Consider the following 21,670-nt stretch of genomic DNA (forward strand, 5'->3'; position numbering starts at 1 on the left):
CAAAGACAATGTCAGGCCTTGTTATTATAAGATAAATAAGTCTTCCAACTAACCTTTGGCTTCCAACTAACCTTTGGTAGTAACTAATATCAATGAGTACTTCTCCATCCACGGTCATTTTGTATTTGCAGTCAAGAGGGGTAGAGACAGGCTTGCAATCCACTATATCTGCTTCTTGAAGAAAATCGACAATATACTTCCATTGATTCAAAAACACTCCCTTCTTAGAAGCTGCCATTTCAATGCCAAGGAAATATTTGAGTGTCCCAAGGTCTTTAATGGCAAACTTCTGCTTGAGAGTGTTCTTAAGTAACACAATTTCACTGGCATTATCATCAGTGACAATGAGATCATCCACATAAATAAGAACCACTAGGGTTCCACTAAAACCAATTCGAACAAAGAGGGATGAATCTGCGTTGCTTCTCTTGAAGCTAACTTCTTCAAGAACTGAACTCAACTTTGAATACCAAGCACGAGGGGATTGTTTTAATCCATAAATGGATTTGTGCAGCTTGCAGACCAACTCAGAGTCATTGGATTGAGGATGACCATGAGGGGAGTTTCATGTAAACTTGTTCTTCAAGTTCACCATTCAAAAATGCATTTTTTACATCCATTTGATATAAAGGCCATGCATGGTTAATAACAACAGATAACAATACTCGAATAATGTTCATCTTAGCTATAGGAGCAAATGTCTCCTTGTAATCTACCCTAAAATTTTGAGTAAAGCCACGAGCTACCAGTCTAGCCTTGTGTCTTTCCAAGGTGCCATCAGAGTGAAACTTGGTTTTGTACACCCATCAACTTCCCACTGCCTTTTTTTCCTGATGGTAGTTTGGTAACACTCCAAGTTTTATTGTCATCCAAAGCCTTCAACTCTTCCTCCATAGCCTTCTTCCACTTATCTTGTTGTACTGCCTCCTAAAAGCTTCATGGTTCAAAAGCATTGGATATGGAATTGAGAAAGCCTGCATGCTTAGGTGCCATTCTTTGGTATGAAAGGTACTCAGCAACTGGATACCTTGCATTGTAAATCACATAATCCAGCAGCCTTGAAGGATGATGACGATCACGAGAGGGATTTCTTCTTCCTTGAGGAAAAACAGGTGATGGTTTTGGATCCTCAGGAGGTGAATGAGATGTAGGTGATTGAATTGATGTCTCTAGCAAAGTTTCCTCTTCATCACTTAGAGGATTCCCATATTCTCTATCAGTGGACACAAATATACTTCCATCACTAGTTGTTGGACTTGGTAAAGGGAACTTTTCAAAAATATTCTCCCCCTGATTTAAATCATCCACTGATTGTTAAAGAAAGGTGTAGCTTCATCAAACTTTACATCCCTTGAGACGATGATTTTCCTTGAAGAAGGATTGTAGCACTTGTAACCTTTTTGTGTTGAAGAATATCACAAGAAAACACATTTGCTAGCTCTTGGATCAAGCTTGTCACGATGTATTGAAGCAATATGAACATAACAAGTACAACCAAAAACTTTCAAATAAGACAAGTCAATCTTTCTTCCTTTCATTACTTTGTAGGGTGATTTTTGATTCAGCACCCTGCTAGGCAATCTATTGATCAAATAGGTAGCAGAAAGCACACCTTGGGACCAAAACTTCTTAAGAACATTCATATGCAACATTAAGGCTCTAGTATTCTCAAGCAAATCCCTATTTTTCCTCTCGGCCACTCCATTTTGTTGAGGAGTGCCAACACAACTTGTTTGATGAAATATGCCATTGGAACTTAAGTATTGAGACATGTTATTTGACTTGTACTCAGTGCCATTATCAGACCTTAAAGTGTGAATATGACAACCAAAATGAGTTGTTACAAGTTTATGGAAACCTTTAAACACATTCATGACTTCACTCTTGCACTTTAAAAGGTATAACCAAGTAATTATTGAATAATCATCCATAAATGTCACAAAGTACTTATAACGGTCAAAAGATTCAATTATAGGTCCCTAGATGTCTGAATGAACAAGTTCAAACAATTTACTAGCTCTAGACACTGAGGAATTGAAAGGTAACCTAGTAGATTTTGAGATGTGACAAGTATCACACTCCAAACTGCTTTTACACATTGTGGGAAATAAAATGGACAAAACATGGTTTGAAGGATGAGCAAGTCAGTGATGCCAAAGTAGTTTCCTAAAAAAGGTTTGAGATGACTTGAAGACTCTTAGGTTTTGGGGGATCCTTTGAAAGATAGTACAACCCATTTAGGAAGAAATCCTTACCAATCTTCCTTTTGGTGACTATGTCCAGAAAGGTGACCTAATCAGGAGAAAAAATAGCACGACAATTTAGTTGTCTTGTGATTTTTCCTACTGACAAAAGCTAAAATGGAAAGGAATGAACATACAAGGTTGTTAACTCTATTTGATCGAAGATCAACTTAATTTTCCCTTTTCCAACAATTGAAACACCTTTACCATTTTCTACTGACACTTGTGAGAAGTTTCTCATTTTTTCGAAGTCATGTAAATGTGAAGATTTGTTTGTCATATGGTATATGGCTCCTGAGTCTATTATCCAATAATCATGCACAAGACTAGCATTTAAAGCAGTGGAGAAAGCTTTCAATATACCTAGAATCTGGTTACTTGAGCTTCCATGATCAGAATCAGCAAGAAACCCAGCAAATTTGCTTAGCAATGTAGTAGGGTTTTCGATTCCAAGTCCCAGTTGTGTTATCTAGATCTCCACTTCTTTTTTTTTCCGTGTAAATAAACAACAAACTCATTGATCCAGCTTATTGGATTTGAAGTAAAGTGAAGTCAAGCAAACTTTCACTTAAGGAACAAGGAGCAGCTAAAGCTGCATGATTAGCCTTGTACAAAGGTGGTTGTGAGTTTCTCTGGAACCCCTTTTTCTTCTGGAAGTTTGGCTTGAGCTCTGAATGGAGAATCCAACATTTGTCAATGGTATGTCCACCATAGTTGCAATGTTTGCACTTTAGGTCAAACCTTATACCCTTGTCTCTTCTATCATCCGAGAACTTGTGGTTGGAAACATATGCCCTAGATTCAAGCAAGTTGTTTTTGGTTTCAAGGTTCATCACTTTCCTCCGAGTTTCTTCACGTTGAATAATGGCACATATACTTGAGAAAGAAGGCAACTCACTGTTCATCAGAATGTGACTATGTAGATCTTCATAGTCTGAGGTAAGACTCGCCAAGAGTTAAAAAATCTTATGTTCTTCAGCTCTCTTCAAAAGCACAAGAGCGTCTGTGGTGTGAGGCCTATGCACATCAAGCTCATTCCACATACTCTTGATATCACCCAAGTGTTGAACAAAAGATTTACTCGCTTGCTGCAAACCTACAAGATCCCTTTTTAGTTGAAAAATCCGAGCAGCATTGTTTTGATTTCCATACATTTCGCAAACATTCTTCTAGAGATGAAAAGAAGACTATGAGTAGCTAAATATCTCAGCTAGCTTCTTCTCCATGGAGTTGAGAAGCCAGGACATGACAAGTTGATCCTTGCATAGCCATGTCTTATATAGAGGTGATGAGATTTCAGGTGCCTGAATGATTCCATTCACATAACCAAGCTTTGATCTTCCACCGAGAGCAAGTGAAACTGCTCGTGACCATGGAAGATAGTTGAACTCATTCAGCAAAACTGAACTAAGTCTTTGATTTGGATTAACTTCTACTTCAGTAAAATTTGAAATGGGTGAAACACTAGAGCTTGCAACATCAAGACTGAGAGGGTTGTCCTCAACCATTTGAAACAGCTATGGAAGAACAAAGAGGTTGAAGAAGATATGCAAAGACAAGCCACTATGGTCATGCTCTGATACCATATTGAATTTCAAGGTTTGTATATTGATCATAAACTTTTACAAGGAGAGATCCAAGCTCTTTGGACTAAACAAAAAACAATACACAAGTAAGGAAATCCCAGATTTTACGGAAAGAAACATTGACAAATGAGAAGTATGGTTGAATAAGAAATGAGATGACAAGTTGGAAGGTTGTAGTCATCACTTTAACCCCATAACTTAGCTATAGTGATAATCACAACCCATACTTATGATTGTGATCTATTCCAATAGTTTTTAAAACGATTGAAAGTGTTTTTGGTGAAAATATTTTTGAAACCAATTCTTAGTAAAAATTCAAGTAGATCATGGAAAAGCACGTGAAATGTTTTCTATAAGAAACACATATATGATGCTTCTTCTAAAAGCACTTGAAGTGTTTTTGAAATCCGAAATCAATTTCACCAAAAAGTTTTCTTTTTTTTTTTTGGTTGAAAAACAGGGCTAAAAGCAAGGGCGCAAAAAAACATGCTCAATAATAAATCTAGATCGGGACATCTCAAGTCAATCCTCACAGAAGAAACTAACTGAACAAGAAGGAGGAGTATCAAAATAAAAATTGCCTAAATCTAAATTAAGACTATAGATCGCTAAACTGTTTACAACAAAATTCCTTTTCCAATAGACATGTCGAAGTTTGCATTGCCAAGATCTTGGAAGCACAGCAAGCCAAAACAAGGGACCTAAAGGATGATTATTGTTAGCAACTTGCAACACAAAAAGTGTTTATAGTCATTGTAAAAGTATATCTAAATAAGACATTAAAATAAAATTGATTAGGACAACTTCAAAATCCTTAATAAAATATCTTCATACGAATTTGAAAATATTGTTAAAATATGTATTTACACCTTGTTTTGTCAAGTATTTACCCCTACTTTTAGAGTTAGTAAAGAAAATAGTTGTTTTTTTACCAAAAAAAAATAGTTGTTTTTTTACCAAAAAAAAATAGTTGTTTCAACCTAAATAAAAAAGAAAAGAAAGAAAAGTATAGAGCACGAGCCAGCGAAGAAAACCGTAAATAAGAAGTCTCTATTTATTGGTTTCAACTACCGTTCTGTTTGTCTTTCTCCAACCAAAAAGTCGTCGCTCCTTCAGACAACTTCTTCCTCTTCTCTTCTTAGCTATCCTATTCCTGTACGTACCTTCCTTCCTTCCTTCATCCAAATTCCTCTTTCTCTCTCTCCGCTGTCTTCTACTTTTATAAACTCTAATTTCTCGCATAATTTATAGATAATATTGTTAAATAGAATCGGAGCAGCGCAATCTGTGAAGATATGGCTTTTCAGTTGAAGTTCATGGTCCCCCTCATCCTCCTAGTTTCTCTCTCTCTGGTTGCCCCTCTCATCCAAGCCAAGGACGTCAACTACTGCGGTGGGTTTCTCTCTCTAACCCTTCTCTCTATCCTTTGATTATTGAAAGCATCATACTTTCCTTTCGGAACAAGTTTTCTATTCTCTGTCTGTTTCCTGAGAAAATCGGAAGTTTTCCACTTTTTACAGTAATTTAACTGATTGTTTCGTTGTTTGTGGTCAAATTTGATTCGGGTTCTTCTGTTTTTGATGCAATCACAACAAGAAGATCTTTAATATGTATATGCATCTAAACTCTCGAGCTGAATAGAAAAAGTTGGTTAACATCTTTGATATGTATTTGCAATATTTGATTATTTAAACAAACAAATAAAATTTGGGTTTTGTTTCTCTTTCGATAATTTTGGTATCGGATGCATCATGCATGGTTCAATGGAATGGTGTTTCGGTGTCGAATTTTATTATGGTTTGTTTATTTCTTGTTATATTGGTGTTGGCTAAATGAAACTTAAGCGGATTTTTGGAATATGTTCAGATAAGAAGGCTGACTATGATGTCAAGGTCTCCGCGGTTGACATTACTCCTTACCCCGTGGCGAGAGGCAAGCCTGCCAGCTTCAGCATTTCTGCAACTACAGGTCCTAGTTCTATCTAACACTTAAAACTTTCTGGGTGACTTTTTGTTTACATGTCATTGTTATCAGATAAACACAAAAACGACTCTGGATAATCGAACATCGTCTGAAGACTTTTTGGGAGTTTAGTTTTGACTAGAGTAAACTTGTTTATGTGGTAACAGGTACATCGATCTCTGGAGGAAACTTGGTGATTGAGGTTTCGTACTTTGGTTGGCACATCCACAGTGAGACTCATGACCTTTGCGCAGAAACATCTTGCCCTGTTTCAATTGGCGATTTCGTGATTGCCCACTCGCAAGATTTACCCGGATATACTCCACCTGTAAGTCCTCATTTAAGTTTCTCAGTGTTACTTGTGATCTGTCTCTACAAACTTGTATAAGCGTATGAGTCTAATTGTTGGTTTCCATCTATGCTTATACAAAGTTTAAGGTGATCCCGTCCGAAATACAATGAAGTAGTTTATATTAACTGTTAGGTTGTCTTGTCACATTAGAAAGGGAATGGAGACAGTCGAAATCCTTATTATCGCGTTTGGTAACCATGCTGCGCAGTTTATCGCTGTATTGATACACGTTTGGAAAGTGTTGCTTGTTTGCCAATATTTCTCGTCGCGCTTATTCTGTGTAGTGCAAAAAGGACATAAAGCCAATCAAGGTTTTTTGTTTTTCCTAATAGGACCAAAGTGCCTAGTCTTAGGGATTCAATGGCGATTTTTTTTGTAACCAAGTTGTTGATACTACGTCAAGAATATTTAAACATATTGAGTTTTTTTTTTTGTTCTTCTACCCCTCAATTTTGCATTATATGTCTCTTTTCTGGATAGTTATGTAATCCTTTAAAACAAACTCTTACGCTATGCTCGTCTGAGGGACTTCCAAGTCCCAAGGGAATTAGGCCAAGTGAGGAAGAAATAAACTATGAATGAGGAATAGAAATGCACTTCATGAGCATTGCAGAGGCATGTATGAGGGGTTTGTATTTGGGTCCTCCCAAGTGGTGATATCCAAATCCCTCTCATATGCCTTTGTAATGACAAGAAGTGCATTTCAAATCCGATCTATCTAACATTTTTTAGTTCATTCCTTAAGTTGTCTAGGAAGTATGTCATTTCTGAAATCTTTGTCATGTGTTTCTTTTAGGCATATTCAATTCAGTTTCCGCTTACTTATCATAACTTATTACAGTTCTGTCTATAGAATTTTGCATATGAAAGTAGAGATTTGACTTTAAATGAGTCAATATATTTTTTAGTTGCATTTACACTGTTAATTGCAGAGAACAAGTAGCAAATAGCTCATGGGATAATGATTGGATTATCTGTGTATATAATATACGTCATTCCAAATTGCTAATGCATTGTGTTTGATTTGTTTCCTCTTGGATTCTCTAATTGCTTTTTGAATCACTCTGTCCCCGTCATCATTGCCACTTTCATCATCTCTTTGTTTATATTCGTCTGCAATGTCCTGTGTTTTGACCAAGTTTGTAAAATGCAGGGTTCGTACTCTCTTAAAATGAGGCTGTATGATGGAAACAAACATGAGCTGACATGCATTGCCTTCGATTTTGACATCGGGTTTGTATCATCTGTGGCTGATAGTTAAGTGCGTCAAATGTTGGTCATTTGGTATAACTATCTAGAACGTTACACTGCATGTAAGAAGAATTCTCTCGTTCCATACTAATAACTTCGCTGGTACGTTGTGATGTGTAAATTATTATCATTCCATCTACTTCTTGTTGAGACAATTGAAAGTTCATGGCACAGGAATTAAAATGCGAGATCTTGTTATAGTATGCATGGTTAAGTATGATCATAGGATGATAAGCTCTGTCCAATTATTTTGGTTCTTTCGGCTCACCGTTATATTAGCCAAATCACTGAATAGCTTCACTGGCGTCGCACAAATTCATGTGCAACTCCAGAGTGCCATACTTCATTCAGAAACCTGTCCTTCAAATTCAAACACCATATAGAAATTGGTGGATGGCTACTAATGAATGTTCGTATGGTAAGGATATGTGGAACTTGTTCTTGGTTTGGTAGTAAATTTCTTCCCAATGTTCGAAGAGGTCTCAAATGTGGATTCTTCACTTTCGTATTGATTTCCTAAAGAGAACTAGGTTGCTTTCAGCCGTCAGTCACGGTGGCCCATCGTTGCCAAACGGGTTAGCAGCCCACCCAAGACGTTGTATCCCCAGTCAGTGTCCGATCACATACTCGCATGGTGTGTCAATGCCGCCGGAAAAAAGTTGGCTATGCCGGGTTTGTAACCTCTCTTCTCTGATGTGCCCAAAAAACTTAGGTATGTCGGGTTTACACCACTGTCTTCTCTCTGACGTTTCACGTGAGGAGAGAGATGAGATGATAATGTTTATACGAAATCATTCGAACTCGTGGGCATAATCTGACTTGCAAACAATTAGTTTACTAATTAGCACAATTAGTGGAGGGTTTTGAGCTGAACATGATGGGTATCATCGTGGTCGGATGTGATTGCGTGTACAAAAAGTTTGAGTTTCACTTTAGCTGTCTTCTCGAAGGGTTCCTCCTAACTGATAAAAATTAAAAAGAGGAAAAGGAGAGCTTTGATTTTGCTCGCTTGAGATTCAATCATGGCCTAATTGGCACACCACTTGAGATTCAATCATGGCCTAATTGGCACACCATGTCTCCCCGGAATTATTTCTTGTCCTGTGACACATGACCAATTAATTTACTCTCGTGATTATTCGTGATTATTTGGTGTAGTGACCTCCGTTCTCTATTTAGTTAGAGAAAATCTTGAATTCAATCTCATACACGAAAGATGTTGGTTAAAAACAAAATAAAAAGGTTGTTCAAGGTATGTTATATTTTAGACAAGTCATTAAAGAGAATTTTGTGGGGATTTATGCATGGTTATTTAGGTACGAGATAAACCATCATCGGTCATCTTGAATTGTTTAAGTATGACAAACCTAATTTCAACATAGGATCCACTTTTTTATTTTTTATTTTAATTTCTTGAGTTAGTAAACTCAAGATATGTTAGGAAATGAATATTCGACATATCCGTTCTTCCTAATAAATTACAGTGAAAAATAACCTACATAAAATATGAGGACAACACCAAGGTGGCGTCGTCCATAACCCATCACCTCTTGCCATGTGGAAAGTTAAAATTCATAACATGGTACTATTCACCCGAAAAACCATGTCCTCTCATCAATGAGTATTTGAGTCATTTACTCTTCAAATTAGGTGGTGGAATTAATCACAATTACACCACTTAATAAATCATGAATTATATTTGGTGAAGGGTCAATTAGCACTAATAGAGGGAGGGAGAGGGGGTGCCCCAGCCTCCCACCGAAAACACTAGAAAGCATCCCAACACTTTAAACTTTTTGAATTGTCAATTTGGAGCAACCGGAAACCAAAAGGGAGAATGTCATCCACTATGGACATTCAATCTCCTGACCAGTCCTTTTCACCCCAAAACACTCTTCCTTTTATCCTCTCCCACCCACTCTTTGTGATCGTCTCAATGTGATCATATCACATGCCATTCCATGAACCAAAACAAAAGTCAGAGATGAAAGGAATGAGAGGAAAGTTTCTCAAGAAACTGAAGTCCATCCCAACAATTGGCACTTTGAAACATGGCCTGCTCTTTCAGGTCAATCCCGCGGAAAAGTTCTCCAATCCGAACCATCAAACACCGTCTTTGCTTGTTCTCAAACACGAAGATGGCCAGAGGAAGAACAATCTCTCAGCGGAGCTTGTAGTTAAGGAATACAAAGATGAAGATATGGGATTGGGTTTTAATGTTGTCTATAAGGAGAATATTACACCACCCTCAATGGAAACCAAAGAAACAGGTGTGGAGGCTGACATATTTCATGATGCAGAGGATGATGATGAGGATGATGAACTTCCTTGTTTGTTAGATTTCGAAGAGAAGTGTCCGCCAGGAGGAGGCGATTCTGTCATTCTATATTCAACAAGCATGACAGGCGTTAGGAAAACATTCGAGGACTGCAAGGCAATCCGTTTTTTGCTGGAAAGTTTCAAAGTATCAGTGTATGAAAGGGACGTTTCGATGCACATGGAATTCAGGGAAGAGTTGTGGACGTTATTTGGCGGTAAAGTGATCCCTCCGAGGCTTTTCATCAAGGGAAGGTACATTGGTGGAGCTGAAGAAGTTATAAGACTTCATGAGCAAGGCAGGCTGAAGAAGCTCTTAGAAGGAATCCCAATCAACCTGTCTAGCTCCCCATGCACCGGCTGTGCCAACGTGCGCTTCATTGTGTGCGTCAATTGCAATGGCAGTCGCAAAGTTTTCACAGATGGTGATCATGAACACGACGAGTTGTGCGTTAGATGTCCGGAGTGCAACGAAAATGGTTTGACTAAGTGCTCCATCTGCTGCTGAAAACTAAACTAGTGTTTCCTGTTTTCTTGTTATAACTTTTCGAGTTGTAAGACGCTTAGTGTTTGTGACGCCTTAGCTTGTCCGAAGAATGAAGACCTAACAATTTGATGCTGTAGAATTTCAGTTGTAGGGATCTGATATGTATAGTTGATTGTAATATTTATAATGTTCTTTTCGTAATGAAGTTTTCAATTCCATTCGTTTCGGTTTCAAAGCCTAAACAAGTGCAAAACAGCCTTTTTTAAGAGAAAGAAGATATATTAGAACGAGAAATCACGAGTACAACCGATGCCAAGTTTGTCAAATAAAAAAATCAGGGTACGCTGCTGGCGGTAGCGACCTATCCCCAAATATGAGTATTCTCTCGGCCTAACTTAGCAATAGCATCTACAAGAAAATTTGCCTCTCTAAAAATATAGCTTCAAGAAATATGGATAAAAGAGGAAGCGATCCACCGAATGTCTTCAATAATAGCCTTCAGACGCCAAGGAACATTGCATTTGTTTTAGATATAACATTATGCTTGAACTAGATTTAGACTCATTTAGTTTGGATTATGTCATAATAGTATAGGGTTTAGGAATTGATTATGCTGAATTGTGGTGAGGTTGCAAGTAGACATGAAAGTTGTAATTGTGGTCGGATACAAATTCTCCAATGATGGGCTATGGAAGAACATGCACATGGCTTTTCGTAACTTCGGATAAAAAGTTTATGTTTATATACTAAATGGATGCTGTGGTGCTCATAATAATGAACATTCAGGCCAGCAACTTTATATTAAAGGGATAAAGCATATAATATTTTTTTTATAAACATAATGAATATTTACACTAAGAGTTAAAAATTTGGACTAAGTCACAATAATTTAGTGTCAAACTCGTTATTCAAAGGAGTTAAACCTAAAATCTTTCACTTATAAGGGAAGAAGAATGTAGCAGTGGCTTTAAGTTTCATAACTTTTAGTCACAATTCTTTTGTATTTTGATGGGCAAGAGGAGAGAAAAGATACCAATCAAATTAAGGGCATCTCCAATGGTGAGATGTAAATTTAAGATGCAAAAATTATATTTACATTTCATTTTACATTTTCGGAAGTAGATGGGAGATCTACTCCAATTAGAGAGGTGTAAATTTGAGATTCTATTTAATTTTCTCTCTTTGATTGGCATGACCCACAACCAAAAAATGTAAAAAAAAAAATGTATATATATATATATTGAAGTTTTAATTTACATTATTTGGCGAAGATGTAGATTTTACATTCTTTATTGGAGAGTTTTTTTGACCGACCAAAAGTGCAAAATACACATTTTTCATTGGAGATGCCCTAACATATTTTGCACCCCTACAAGAAGGCCAAGTCCATTTGGTTTATGGTATGGAACATTCATCCCCAAGGGGATGAGGGTCTCATCACATTTTTAACAATGTGCCTACACATTGACATTAGGCATGGTTTAAAGCAGATCGGGTTGTGGGCGCGTCATACTTCTCGTTTATACTGTTTTTGTTAAAATTTGGCTAAGTTTGGCTAGCCCGATACCTTTCAACCATGTTTTGGCTTGATGAGCTTCATTGAATTTTAGCCTAACTTTCAGATGGAGATGATTTTTATACAAATCAATACTATTTTGGCCCTTTAGCCCTTTAGACTTGAGTCATCCTGATTGAAAGTAACTTAAACACACTCCTATTTCCTTACAAATAAAGTTAATTTGTAGCATAATACATACAATTAATTCTTTTAAAATACATATTGGCTTCTAGATAGCATAGATATCTTTTTTATATACCGCATTTAATAATAACAAATTGCGCAAAGTAGCTATATACGAAATTAAAATATGTTACTAATTAGGAAAAACCGTAATAGATTTTTTAACTTTTATGCATAACCACTTTTCACCAAAACAACTTGCACCGCTGATTTGTTTCATTTTCCAATTTTGCTTTTAGAATAGATGGAATCCTATAGAGTCTTTATTTGATGATTTGAGAAAAGAAAAGGGGAAGCAGATCGAAAACATGGTTAATTATGGTGGTTGTAGTAGCATGGCTAGCAACATGACCACTGTTGGTAGTAGTAACAATGGTGTTATGAGCGATATGGGGCCGTCACTGCATGAATATTTTGGCAATACTTCTAATATTCATGTTCCAAATGATACGAGGTTGATGCATGAGAATTTTAGTGGTAATGTAGGTTATGCCAAAAGTAATTTTGGAATGTCAAGTGAAAACTTTAGCCGGAACAACGAAGGAAGCAATATGGGATCGTTTTACGAAAATTTCGGTGTGACTGATGGTGGAAGTTGTATGATATACCGACACCGCATATGGATTACGGGATGCTGCAATATTTGAATGCTAACGGAAGTAACAATAATGTGTTGGGGAATCTGCCTTATGATGGTAGCATAAGAGGTCCTGAAACAGATATAATAGGACTGCCTTACGGACTGTTTGGAAATAGCAGTGGTGGAAGTGATGCAGGTGGGCAATTTGGAGGTAGCAACAATGGAGGTGATGTTGGAGTTCCTTATGACGTTTACAAAACTTGGTAAAGCCCGTTCACTCCTTGAATTGCAATTTACTTACATGCAGATTACCAATAAAAACCTGAAGAATACAGAAAAGTGGTAACGTACTTCCTTTGTGTGTGTTTTTGTTGTTGTCTTTTGGTTGTTTTCCCATTTTTTTTCACGTCATCTCTAATAAATACTTATCTTTTTGTTACAATAATTTGAAGTCATTGTCTCTTTTTTTCCCCTAAGTGCATGGCATATTCGCATGAATGATTTGATAAACATGCTATGTTTAAATCATAATTAGTAAATTATGGAACGGGTATAGTACATAAAGACATATGTGTATTACTCAGCAACTTTTCTAAAAATATGCTTTGAAAAATTCGGCCATTTTTTAACTGTAATATTCATTTATTGTAAGTATTAATTTTTTTTTTTTTTTTTTTTTTTTTACAATAACATCTTAAAAATGCACATAGAATATATGTGAATTTTGTGAATATTAAAAAATCTGTCTAAATAACATGTATTAAACTTGAAAGCTACATTATTACAAGATAGAAAAAAAAAAAAAATATATATATATATATATATATCAGGCGAAGGCAATCCTCTAACACCAACCACTTGTAAGTGGTCTTTTACCAGTTACCACAGTGGTGGTAAGGTGTTAAATGGTGTGAGTTCAAATCCCAATTAATCTAACAAAATCTATCATTTAAAAAAAAAAAAAAAAAAAACCCCACTTTCAAGCCCATAAATCGGTCCCTATTGAGAAAATATTAAAAGCTTTGTATTTAAAGTGTTTGTCTTTTTTCGTTTTGCAGTGGCGGAAATGCTTGTGCACTCTGGTGCAAGTTCAATTTCTACCATTTTTCCTCTTATCTAACATTAACAATTTAACCCACTATTACTATCAGTTGTCAAAAGAAAAAACTTAGTAGGTGAAAAATCCTCCCCTTTTTTTTTCACAGACTGAGAAATATAAAAATACGGCTCAACCATATCCATTATGTTGATGGCCCTTCTAACATTTTGTCAATTGTTCCATTCAAGCTGTTGGATTTGTGTTGTAAATACAATTTACTTCAGCAAGGCATTTGTGTTGGCCTTTCTGTTTGTTTTCTTCTTCAGTGCCCAGAAGTCAGCTACAGCCGGAAGTTGACCATCACATGGTAATTATCAAAAGAAACAAATCGAAATTTGACTTGAAAATGCAAAGGAACCGGCCAAAAAAATACTGTTGTATCCTGATCTCTTAATATAAGCAGTCGCGTGGTATAATATGAATGACGAGATATTTGTACTTTAGAATATAGTATCAATAAACGTCTATTTAGATTATGCTATATACATTGCCTAAAAGATATCATAAATAAGTTGATTTTGACTTGTTTAAGTTAGTTAGAGCAGTGTGTTTCCTCTTTTTGGATCCAAATTTGAATTCATCTCCGCCGTAATTTAAACAAATGTACTATAAAATATCGCTTATATTAAAATTGAAATAGAATAGTGAAATAGTTTGTGGTAGTCATTTTTGTAGATTAGGCCAAATAAGGATTATAAATGTGAAATTTAATGGAAAATCATTGAACATTTTGTTTATGTTATGTGTTATGACACTATCAATTTGAATCATGCATTCATACTTGAAATCCTACAGGTCATATTTTTATCAAATAAAACGACATTCATTTTAATTAATTCAATCACCAACTCACTTCTATCTGATAACGTCACAAACAAACTCACAAGTTCAAATTCACTCTCCCGTTAGATTTGATGACATTTTCAGCCAAGCTTTGAGTGACATGTACGTGGGGTAAGTTGAACCAAACAACATGGAACAATGACAAAAACTAGTACCAACAATCCATAGATTCTCAACGTGCACCACATGCCTTTGATTGGATTATTATGCCATATGCAAAAACCTAACCCTAACCCTAACCCTAACAAATATGTCATATTATTTTAGGTATAGTAGTACCCTAGAGGTGGAAACCAATTCCAGACCACAACTTTTCCTCCAAGACAGCGTGCATGTTTTTTTAAAGCATCTTTTTCATGTCCTCCAACACCAAAACTTGAAGGTTTCATCATCCATCTTTTTGGTTAATTTTTATTTATTTATTTATTTTAATTTATATATATATATATATATATATATATTTTTTTTTTCGGGAAAAGGTTTCCGATGCATCTTTACAGCTAATGAGATGCACCAAATTTGGGAATGGAATATCTGGTTTTACCACAAACATAGAGAATGGAATATCTAGGCATCAATAAAATACGGAGAAAATTGCACAACGGTCAGTGTTGTTTATTAGGATTTTCACTTTCGTCCATGTTTTATTTTTTGTTACATTTGAGTCGGTGTAGGTTCGTTGTATTTTCAATTTAGATCAAGGCTTTCTAGTAACCAAGACCGTTTCTGGCTACATTTCCAAACAAACCAAGTTTTATCTTTCCATTAATTTTTGTGCACATCTTTTAATTTCAAAAACCAAAATTGGAGAAATTTTGCCTTATTTGATAGGATAGACTAAAGGAGCCAACAGAATGAAACTATAAGGACGAAATTGAAAATCGAAGTAAACTACAGGGACTATTTGTGACAACCCGTCCCGGATTATTTGTACCTTAGGTATGAAATGACGATTTTGCCCTTGGTGGTTATTTGTCATTTTGGGATGGTTATTTTATTGTTTGGCTGGTTGCATCTGGACTATACACACACCCTCATCCCCATCATCCTCTCCCGTGTACCACCCTCTGTCTCGAACACTCTCTCTCTCTCTCTCTCCTTCTCACGTGACAGCCAGCACGCCTTGATTCTGGTCAAGGTGTGTCACTATTGGTGCAATTCAATCCTATAAAAAATACTCTCAGAAATCACATGGGAAATTGAAATCACAAAGAAAGTAGCTGCAGAACACAAAATAGTTGGATTTTCACTACCTCAAACTGCAAAAGTCAAAAGCCAATGCAAAAAGGAAATAAGATAAGAAATGTGCCAAAAGATTTCGATATCGATAAGAAGTCAGAGCTCAGTCAACTGAAAGTGAAATTACAATTTACAGGGTCATGTTACAGAATTACTCATTTCCCAGTGAGAATAAGCAAGTTAATCTCGAAACAGTGGACACTTACACTTCCATTTTCCAGCCTAACTTAGAAGACCCATGACCCTCAAAACGCTTAACCGGTTTCCTATCGGTTAATCCAGATCCCATTAAGAACACTCAGTTGAAAGAAAAAAAGATAATATAAGCGAAAATACAGTTAGGGTAATCACACTTCCTACCATTTACGTTTCTCCTATGCCGCAACCTCTGTTGTTCAAAGTTGGGGACTTTGTGAAGCATCCGCGGCCATTTCTGCTGCTGGAGTAGCCGGCAGCAGTTTTAGTAACTGGGTGTAGTGGAACTCAATCTGTAACCGGTGATGGAGAGGTGTGGACGACATTAGTCCTTTCTTGAGATCCGCCTGCAACTCCCTTATTGGAATCGCAGCCAAAAAGCTCTTTATATACTCTTTGCAGGACTCCTTCCCTTGACACACCACCTCCTCTTCCTCCTTCGGCTCCTCTGGCTTGGTTATCTCTGCCTCTACTGTAGATCCATACTCCTTTGCACTGACCTGCTGGTTCCTGGATTCTCCTGCTTCTGCTGCCACAATTTGCTGATCACTGGTTGTCGGTTTATCATCAGATGATTGTGCAATATTTTTCATTTTGTAAATTGTCGTGTCGCTGTCGAATTTTAAGATGTAGGCCTGGTTGCAGCCTTCATAGAGCCTCTCCCCTAATGTGTCGATGATGTAGTAAGCTTCAGCTTCAACCTTGAGAATGAAGAAATGGTCATTCCAGCTGACGATATAAATTTGAGGTTCGCCATTGCTAGCACATTCTGATCCAGCGCGGCTAATCTCATCCCAAATGTTATCAAGGGACATTGCACCATGCAAAAAGTCAAATTGTCCCTCGTCCACAACCTCAGGATGGAAAAACCCAATGAATGATTTCCCTGGAACTACAGAAAGAGGACGTATTTTTGCTTGCAGGACCGTCTCAAGATCAAAGTGCTTGTCGGGGAATCGCTCCCTGTAGGTCTCATTTTCGCAGAGATTCCTCCACTCTAATGAGCCTTCCCGAATCAAACTATCAAACTGAGACTTTATGGGCATGAGCTCTTGGTTATTCTGAAACCAATCGGCAATCACTGCAACCAGAGCTGTACAAGCACTCTCGCCCGCAGCTCTCTCACTACGCTGATCAATAGAAGCAGAAAAGATCTGGGTGTGAAGCTTCATGTGTCCATCGCGGTTTGTCACTTCCTTGTGCTCCCAACTGCCGATGGCAAAATTATCATCCCCAAATTCAGACACTGACGACCGATTAGCAGATGAATCGTCCTCCGTCTTATTCCACTGCCAAATTGTATTAATTATAATCAGAACTTAAGCAACTAACTTTTATTTTTAAGAGATTCTGAGAGGAAATTAACTATTAGATGCTGAAAATGATAAACACGTCTCATACTTTAGCTATGTTCAGACACTTTTGATTGGATGTTGGTTTTTGTCTAGGTTCAACTACCTTAATTCGTTGTAAATTTCAGGACAAGTTGAGAGATTTGCACAAGAATTTTCGCACAGAAAAGCATTAAGAGAGATGTTTCCAAGGAAATTCAGAATTCAAATTACAACTAAACCTGAGTCAATCAACATACTTAGTAATCAAGCTTCAACTAATTAGCCATGTGGTGAGTAATTGACAGTACAACCTATCTAATATTTTAAAACACCATATGAGACTTTTAGCTTTCAATCTCTTTATCCTTTACTGAAGAGCAAAATGAGTATACCACAACACCAACATCTTAGTAAACCATGATAACGAGAAGATTTAGAAGTGGATACTTACGCTGAGAGATAGAGATTCATCAGAGCTAAGCTGCCGACGATCAAAGTCAATGTCATCACCACCTTCTTCACCATAGGCCTTCTTTAACAAAGGTTCTCCTTTGGCCTTGGGAGACCGAATGAAGCTCAACTTTCTCTTCCTCCAAGATAGTAAGCCTCGTTTTGAACTTGCAGGCAGCTCAGACACCGGTGCAGTGGGCTCCTCAGTTTGTGAGCATTCCATATCTGATTTGCGATTGCTGTAGTAAACCCAGTCCTCACCTTCAGTATTGATTCTCATATTGGAGTAAATTGACCCCCCAGCATAATTTACATGAGCCAGCGTGCCATAACTGAAAGACTTCCTAACACTGGAATCCTCTTTGACCTCTTCTGATTCACCTTCCTCGAATTCATCAAGCAAATCAGAGTCAAAAGGATAATTATAATCACCATCGTCACTCCTAGCAGAGCACTTGCCCTCACTACCACCATCCTCCTCACGGCAGGGCTTTTTTGCTTTTCTGGCAGATACGTACTCTGTGAAAATCTTTACTTTTCTAAGACCAGCTTTCAGAGCAGAAAGCTCATCTTTTTCTAGAGATACAGCTTCTGCTGACTGAGGAGGTGATTGAACAGGAAAAATTGATCTCTGCACTGGCTCTGTAATTTCTTGAGCAGTTCTCAGTTCCAATAAGCTGAGTGATATCTGAAAGTTTAGCATCACTTGATATCAGCAATTGTAGAACTTCAAAGAGTTAAGCAGCAGCGGAACCAAACTAATTCTACCGAGAAAGGATAACATACGTGGAAGAAGAAAGAACTAGACACTAATGGGGAGAAACATACACAAAGTTCAGCAGCAGAACCAGATGAGGCCAGGGGGATGTGTAACTCAATCTCCTTCTGTTCAGCTTCCGACACAAATTCAGCAAGGTTCACTGATGCCGTTCCAACAGCAGGAGCCTTACTTTTGGCACCTTGATTCAAACCCTGTATAATAATTGCACCTTAGTTCTCTACAAAATAGTAATCAAAGTTTACAAAACATCACATCTGCTTTGCGCACCAAATCACGGAAAACCCATAACAAAATAACCAATTCTGAGTACAGAGGTGCTGAATTCAAACCAATCATCCAACCTAAGTGAAAAACAGATTACAATTTGCAGCAATTTAAACCAACAAATGCGCAATTGAAGCGACTATTCATACACTTGTAAAACTTATGGGATGAAAAAACCCCTTGAGGATCAGGATATCATTTCCAATAACCCTTCCCCAACTCAATCAGTAAACTTTCAGTCGAGTGAAAGATCTTCCGGTCAATGAGCCGAAAATTGACCAAATTAATTGTATAAAACCAAATCCAACCCTCCGATTATACACAAAGAATAATTTTTTCAACCATGAACAAAAATTAAAAACAAATCATCCGTTCAAATCAAATGAAAGCAACTATAATTACAACAACAAAAAATAATATAAAAAAATAAAAAATAAAAAATAAAAAAAACCTATCTCAGCTTTAAATTCACAAAACCATGTCTCTAATTTCAAGCTAATATCACAATAAATTCTCTAAAATCACAAATTTAATTCATAATTTCAAGCTAATTTCATAATAAATTCTCTAAAATCACAAATTTAATTCATAATTTCAAGCTAATTTCATAATAAATTCTCTAAAATCACAAATTTAATTCATAATTTCAAATTAAAGAAAAAATATTTGAGAAAGATCGAAGCGAAAATTCGAAACTTACATTAAAGACAGTAAATACGATCTCCCAAGGGTGAAATACATTGTCCTTGTAAGCCGAGAGAGAGCAAACGCTGTGAAACTCCTCGTCCCAGGAAACGACGCCGTCTTCAGACGAAGCCTCGACCTCTCTGGTAAAGTTCCTCTTGACCACAGCGCGCCGGAGAGAGCTCAAAGCCCCAACCTTGACCTTGGATCCCTTCCACCTAATCTCCGCCGACCACTTGTCCTCTTTTTCTTGGTCCTGTGGACCGGCCCCGCCTGCACCCTCCCTCACCAGATCCCAGCCCTCCAGCCTCCGCACCACTAGCCTCACCTCGTACTTCTTCGTCGTCAGAGGCGGCCACGGTCGCCACCTCATCATCTTCACCACCATTCTTTTGAATCAGTCCCTACCCACCGACCCACCAAGGCCAGAAAAGAAAATTTGAGGAAAGCAACCCTTAATCTGAATCAAGAAATTTCTCTGGGGGCTGTTTGGTTCCCGGGAAAATAAATGTTTCTGATGGGTTCTTGGGTTTGCAGTGAAGGATTTTCCGAGAAAATTTGGGAGGAAGAACAGAGAGAGAGGAATATGCCGTTAATTTTGGTATGGAAATTTTAGAGAGAGAAAGGGAGTGGATTTTAGAGAGAGAAAGTATAGTGGATTTTAGAATGTGGAAAATTTTGTGCCTGTATTGCTAGTGTAGGAGAAAAGGTTGAGTTGGGTTGGGCCCTTTTTTGTTTACTTGGGTTAAATTTTCACCTACGGTTAATAGTCACACTCTACTCTAGAGTTTATACTCTCTACACTGTACCGATAACCGGTATTTCGTATACCGTAAAACAAACCTAATAACGTTAATTTTTTTTGTAATTATTCGCACACTAACTTTTACTTCTGACAAACCTCTTTCAATTCTTGGGATCCTATGAACCAAGACATGGTCTCTCTGGATCCCATTGAATTTCATTCGGAGGAGGAACCTTATAAAGATTGTATTGATTCTTATCAAAAAGATTGAAAAATATCAATTGTCAAAATTAATAAGGATGTGTAGAAGGTGAAAAAAATGTGTAAAAAACACTATCTTTTTTTTTCAAGGATGCTCTTGCATGACTTCAAGTCCCGAATTTGATTATCCTCTCTTCCCCACTATTGTTCGCATAAAAAAAATATATAAAAAAAATAAATATTATCAATAAAGTGTGTTAAACTAGAATAAAAAAGAGAAGCGAATATCCTTATCAACTGATTTAATTCACGTATACAACCTAAAACCGTATTAAGGACAAGGCGTGTTGACTTTGGCTATCACGCACACCATACTTTCTTCAAAGTCTACTGTCTCACTGCGGTTGTTATGTCACCTGGGGTTGTTAAAGTGGAAAAATGTTGTGCAGCATACTCTCTCTTGTGTTGACTTGGCAATGCATCACGCTTTTCTTAGTTGTTTTTCTTTTTTAAAGATCTCCATGCTGAAAATAAATCAAACTCGTTCACATTTGTTCAGATGAGTTTGATTTTCATATATAAAATAATACAAATAAGACTTAGGTGTTTTATTTATTTTTAAAACATCTAGAGATTAATTGTGGCTAGCCAACTGCTTAGCATCTGAGCAAACTTAAAACCATCTCTAATATTTGGATTAAAACCTAAAACATTTAAACCAGAAACAGTTTTTCTGCTCCAACCTTCTCGTTAAATTTTTAACCCTAGATTATTAAAGAATGAATTTAGGATATTTGTTTTTAAGTAACTTTTAAAAATAAAAAAAAATTATGTAGACTGTCATAATTTAATTTTATAGACATTTTAACCTAAAAATATTTAGATTCCAATAAATATTGGAAAATCACTAAACCGACACCATGAAACTTGTGAAACATTATAAAAGAATATGAAACACATGGAAGATTATTTTTTTTTTAATTATTTTAGCCGTTGGATTTAAATTTGGAGTATTAGATCCTTTGTTTTTACTGTTAGATTTGATCATATTAGATTTTACTCATTAGTTTCAATGAATTTATAAATATAAAACTAAAAAAAATACACTTATATGGTGGGACAGCCCACTAACCCAAGAGGAATCCTAAATTAAATTTGTCTGAAAAATGAGTTTGGGTTAAAACTCATATTTGGTCCAAGGGTAGAGCAAATTTGGGTAGATATAGGACCTAAAATTTGAGTTTTACTGCAAAAATTATAGTATGTCTAAACGACCCTATGCAGAGCTTTTTAAAATACTTTATAAAAGACAGACAT

General features: G+C 36.7%; 3 protein-coding genes across 3 annotated transcripts; 2 read left to right on the forward strand and 1 right to left on the reverse strand.

Annotated features, from left to right (window-relative positions):
- Positions 1 to 4,982: 4,982 nt before the first annotated feature.
- Positions 4,983 to 7,594, forward strand: LOC137712783 (uncharacterized). Its single transcript, XM_068451945.1, has 4 exons — positions 4,983 to 5,221; positions 5,696 to 5,797; positions 5,959 to 6,119; positions 7,297 to 7,594. The coding sequence occupies exons 1-4, from the start codon at positions 5,125 to 5,127 to the stop codon at positions 7,402 to 7,404; spliced, it is 468 nt and encodes a 155-aa protein (XP_068308046.1). The 5' UTR covers positions 4,983 to 5,124; the 3' UTR covers positions 7,405 to 7,594.
- Positions 7,595 to 9,346: 1,752 nt separating this feature from the next.
- LOC137712001 (uncharacterized protein At5g39865-like) lies at positions 9,347 to 10,351 on the forward strand. Its single transcript, XM_068451154.1, has one exon. It carries the CDS (start codon positions 9,379 to 9,381, stop codon positions 10,216 to 10,218), a length of 840 nt encoding a protein of 279 aa, XP_068307255.1. The 5' UTR covers positions 9,347 to 9,378; the 3' UTR covers positions 10,219 to 10,351.
- A 5,420-nt stretch (positions 10,352 to 15,771) lies between these two features.
- On the reverse strand, positions 15,772 to 20,080 carry LOC137712742 (uncharacterized). The gene is made up of 4 exons (XM_068451892.1): positions 19,424 to 20,080; positions 18,507 to 18,650; positions 17,680 to 18,366; positions 15,772 to 17,183 (listed from the first exon to the last, which is right to left on the reverse strand). Exons 1-4 carry the CDS (start codon positions 19,793 to 19,795, stop codon positions 16,095 to 16,097), a joined length of 2,292 nt encoding a protein of 763 aa, XP_068307993.1. The 5' UTR covers positions 19,796 to 20,080; the 3' UTR covers positions 15,772 to 16,094.
- Between the last annotated feature and the right edge of the window lie 1,590 nt (positions 20,081 to 21,670).

This window comes from Pyrus communis, chromosome 13 (genome assembly GCF_963583255.1).
Source record: "Pyrus communis chromosome 13, drPyrComm1.1, whole genome shotgun sequence".
In the NCBI taxonomy this organism is placed as follows: domain Eukaryota; kingdom Viridiplantae; phylum Streptophyta; class Magnoliopsida; order Rosales; family Rosaceae; genus Pyrus; species Pyrus communis.

Bases quoted from the DNA above. Each gene is read 5' to 3' on its own strand.
- LOC137712783 (XM_068451945.1), top strand. From the start codon at position 5,125: ATGGCTTTTCAGTTGAAGTTCATGGTCCCCCTCATCCTCCTAGTTTCT. The intron at 5,222-5,695 runs GTGGGTTTCTCT...GAATATGTTCAG, and splicing joins CAAGGACGTCAACTACTGCG to ATAAGAAGGCTGACTATGAT. The intron at 5,798-5,958 runs GTCCTAGTTCTA...ATGTGGTAACAG, and splicing joins CAGCATTTCTGCAACTACAG to GTACATCGATCTCTGGAGGA.
- LOC137712001 (XM_068451154.1), top strand. From the start codon at position 9,379: ATGAAAGGAATGAGAGGAAAGTTTCTCAAGAAACTGAAGTCCATCCCA.
- LOC137712742 (XM_068451892.1), bottom strand. From the start codon at position 19,795: ATGGTGGTGAAGATGATGAGGTGGCGACCGTGGCCGCCTCTGACGACG. The intron at 18,651-19,423 runs GTAAGTTTCGAA...ATTATTATACAG, and splicing joins TCGTATTTACTGTCTTTAAT to GGTTTGAATCAAGGTGCCAA. The intron at 17,184-17,679 runs GTAAGTATCCAC...ACAATTTGGCAG, and splicing joins ATGAATCTCTATCTCTCAGC to TGGAATAAGACGGAGGACGA.